The 3837-nt window shown below is 38.6% G+C and overlaps 1 protein-coding gene across 1 annotated transcript; it reads left to right on the top strand.

Moving 5' to 3' along the window:
- The first annotated feature begins 1560 nt into the window (after positions 1–1560).
- On the top strand, positions 1561–2765 carry LOC143535804 (uncharacterized). The gene is made up of 2 exons (XM_077029945.1): positions 1561–1934; positions 2003–2765. Exons 1-2 carry the CDS (start codon positions 1590–1592, stop codon positions 2339–2341), a joined length of 684 nt encoding a protein of 227 aa, XP_076886060.1. The 5' UTR covers positions 1561–1589; the 3' UTR covers positions 2342–2765.
- Positions 2766–3837: the final 1072 nt, after the last annotated feature.

The following is a 3837-nucleotide window of genomic DNA, read 5'->3' as shown; positions in this document are numbered from 1 at the left end:
AAACCTTTAGTTAAAAAGTAATCTTTATAAACCTTTAGTTTATTTATAAAACCCGACGTTTCTTCTTCTTTAAGAAACGTATTATTTTCTTTCATTATTTAAGTATACTTATAATACTTAAATAATATATTTCATAACAAAGAATAATCTTATATATATATATATATTTATATATATATTTTATCTTTTCTTTTCTTTATTTTCTTTGTTATATCTTCTTTGATTATCGAGAATAACTTCGACTTAGGGTATTAAGCCCTTTCAATATTTTATTATTATTTTGGTTGGGCATTATGCCTACCTTTGTCAGCTTGATAAACGCTAGTCACTTGGGCAGCACTTCGTTGCCGCTCAATCAACACTCTTTCCTTGCAAAATCTTTTCTCCTTACTTGGCACGCTTTTCGAGACACCAACACTCTTGGCACGCACTTCGAGGAAATCACCGGGTCGTCAGGGCAACACTTCCTTCTTGTTCGGGATGTCGGGAGTGGCACGGAAATTGAGGTAACGGGCACGGAAAACGAGGTTTCGGGGCACGTTTATCGAGAGGGATCGTTGGCATGTAACTCGAGGTAGTGAGAGAGTTTAGAGAGAGAGTAGTATGTGTGATTTTGAGGTGTGTGAGGATCAATGCCGTGACCTCCCTATTTATAATGATTTTTGGACCCCATCGCGCTACGCGATGGGTCACTTGGCAGGCCTATCGCGTAGCGCGATATAGGCCTGCTGTGTCAGACCGTAGACCTGCCACGTGTTGACACGTGGCAGGCGCCGCCACACGTGTCAACATGTGGTGACACGTGGCAGCAGGCGCTGCCACCGTGTGCCACGTGGCACACGTGTCACGCTATGTCAGACACTCCATCGCGATACGCGATGGAGTTCTTTCTTGACCCTATCGCGTAGCGCGATGGGTCAAGAAAACAGAAATTTCATTTTAGTCCCTGGAGTTTGGAAATTGGCAGAATTGGTCCATTTACTTTTGAAAATTGACATTTTTGGCCCGAATTTTACGTGATGTTACAATTTGCCCACCGATGCTAACTTCACTTTATTTAGTGACCGTCAAAAGGTAATTCGATGTTGTAAATGCTGTTTTTATGCTCTTTTTATGCTGTAAATGATGTTTTTTATGCTGCAAATGCTGTTTTTAATGCTGCAAATACTGTTTTTTGTGCTGTAAATTGCTGTTTTTTATGCTGTTAAAGCTGTATTTGTTACTGTAAATGTTGTATTTGTTGCTGCTAATGCTGTAAATGTTGTATTTGTTGCTGTTAATGCTGTAAATGCTGTATTCGTTGCTGTTAATGCTGTAAATGATGTATTTGTTGCTGTAAATGCTGTATTTGTTGCTGTTAATGCTGTATTTGTTGTTGTTAATGCTGAAAATGTTGTTTTTAATGTTGTTTTAATTTTCTGTCTTAGGGCCTAATTCCCGCATTACAAAACTTGTTCCCTAGGGCTGAGCATCGATTTTGCGTTCGACACATCTTTGAGAACATGAGAAACAAATGGCGTGGATATGTGTTCAAAAATATATTCTTAAAAGCGGCCGGTGCCACTTCCATTCGTTACTATTTGAAAGCCATGGAGGAAATAAAAGAAGCAGATGCTACATTATATGATTGGCTCAATCAGATTCCAGCTAAATCATGGTCAAAAGCACATTATTCAGGTAGGGCAAAGTGTGATATGCAGTTGAACAATATGTGTGAGAGCTTTAACAAGCAATTATTTGGAGCAAGGGACAAACCTGTGATCACATGCTTGGAGTATATCAGAGAATACATGACAAGGCGGATTATCAATGTGAGAAAGATGGTTTCAAAGGCTGCAGGCCCGTTAACGCCAAATGCTACAAAAACATTTGAAGAAATCAAGACCGAGGCTTCACAATTGACTGTTCTTATGGTGGATGCTCATAATTACCAGGTAAAATACTATACACGCCATTCGTTATTCTTAATTTTTTATTCTAAAGTTGTTTTCTATATTAATAGGTGAACAGTATAAGGTCTCAATGCGTGGTGAACGTGAAATACAAAACATGCACTTGTAGGAAGTGGGATTTGACAGGGATGCCGTGTAAACATGCAGTGGCGGCTATAAATGACATGGCTATCAATACTATGAATGTTGGCATACCCAAGCAATGGGTGTCTAAGGTTTACTGGTTAAATACTTGGAAAAAGGTGTATGACAACCAAATAATGCCAATCCCAAGTGAAGATTATTGGATGCCTTCACGGTGTCCAACAACACTGATTCCACCAAAACATCATAAACAGGTAACAATCCAAATGTTATTATGTCTTTTGCATATATTGAAAAAGTATTAATTCTACATGTTATTACATCTTTTGCATTGATTGGTAGGCCAAAGAAAAAGAGAAACAAGTCATGGGATGAGAGGACAAATAGAGTTGCTGAGGAGAAGAGGACAAAAAGAGTTGATGAGGTTGAGAAAGTGTTTTCTAAAGGAGGAAGAATGACAAGAAAAGGAGGCACGGTAAAATGCTGCAAGTGTGGTGGCTTTGGCCATAATCGTAAAACCTGCACCGGTGCGCCACTTGGGTGATGGTCTTGACTTTTTATAGTTTTGGGATGGTTATGTGATATTGACTTTGTTTTGGACTTGGTTATGTGTAATGGTATTGACTTTGTTTTGGACTTGGTTATGTGTAATGGTATTGACTTTGTTTTGAACTTGGCTTTGTGTAATGGTATTGACTTTGTTTTTAACTTGGTTATGTGTAATGGTATTTAAATGAAACATTAACTATGGTCTACTTTATAAAACATCGAAAACTATAAATAGAGTGAACATAAACAACTACCATTAACATTCAACCATTAAAAGTTTACGAAGTACAAATAAAAACAACACAAGAATCAAAACATACAAACGTAAACAAGGAAAAACATCCAACTAATTCCTAAAACAATCTTCAACTTGGTGACTTCCTTGGTTCTGGTTCTTGCATGCTCGTCTTTCTTGTTCATACTTTTCACCAATGCAGGGATCCTTTCACACCCGGGACAAGTAGGCGTATCCGCCCACCTTAGCCATCCACAAGAACCCTTCTGTAATGACCAACCACAATCAACCATCCAATATAATCAACTAATTTCTTTCGGAATTAACAAAAATACCAACTAATATCATTCAAAATTAAGTTAAAAATCAGTTGAATACATTAACAACACTTACACAACACAAAAAACGTCGGTCGGGGTTAGCATCCGTCAGAGATGTACGATAGCACGTACCCGCACCACATGAGCAAAACAAATCTCATGCATGGACACCTTGCGACCTAGATTTCGCTGACGAAGATGAAGAGAATTGTGACATTTTCGCAAAAATATTGACCGTGGCACCTTGTGATATTCTCCTGATCAATCTAACACCATAAACACACAATCAATTAATAAAATGCAATCAAAATATCAAAGTAACAAAAACTGAAATTAAATCTCAAACCAGATTTAAACATACATAAGTGATGAACTGATTATGTAAACACTTGAGGTTACCTGATCGTGGCTGTAAGGGTTTGAGGGTTACGGGCTATGGAGGATTGCTTGACGAGCTGTTGACGGAGGAAGGGACGGATTGAAGTCCAGCGCCGGCGCCGGAGCTGACTGTGATGAACGGGATGGTCGCCGGCTTGAGTTAATTGTCGCTGACTGTGATGAACGGCTATGACGGGCTGCTTAGGGTTCCATATCTAAACAGGGCTTGTGAATTGATCAGTGAACAAGAAAGGGGGATATTTTATTTGTTATAATCAGTAAGGGTAGGAGAGTAATTTCATGCTTATTTGGATGGAAA

This window comes from Bidens hawaiensis, unplaced genomic scaffold (genome assembly GCF_021521415.1).
Source record: "Bidens hawaiensis isolate Kalapana, Puna unplaced genomic scaffold, B.hawaiensis_p1.1 tig00010636_1, whole genome shotgun sequence".
Classification (NCBI taxonomy): Eukaryota; Viridiplantae; Streptophyta; class Magnoliopsida; order Asterales; family Asteraceae; genus Bidens; species Bidens hawaiensis.
The sequence above is the reverse complement of the archived record's forward strand: the minus strand, read 5'-3'. Positions and strand labels throughout refer to the sequence as shown.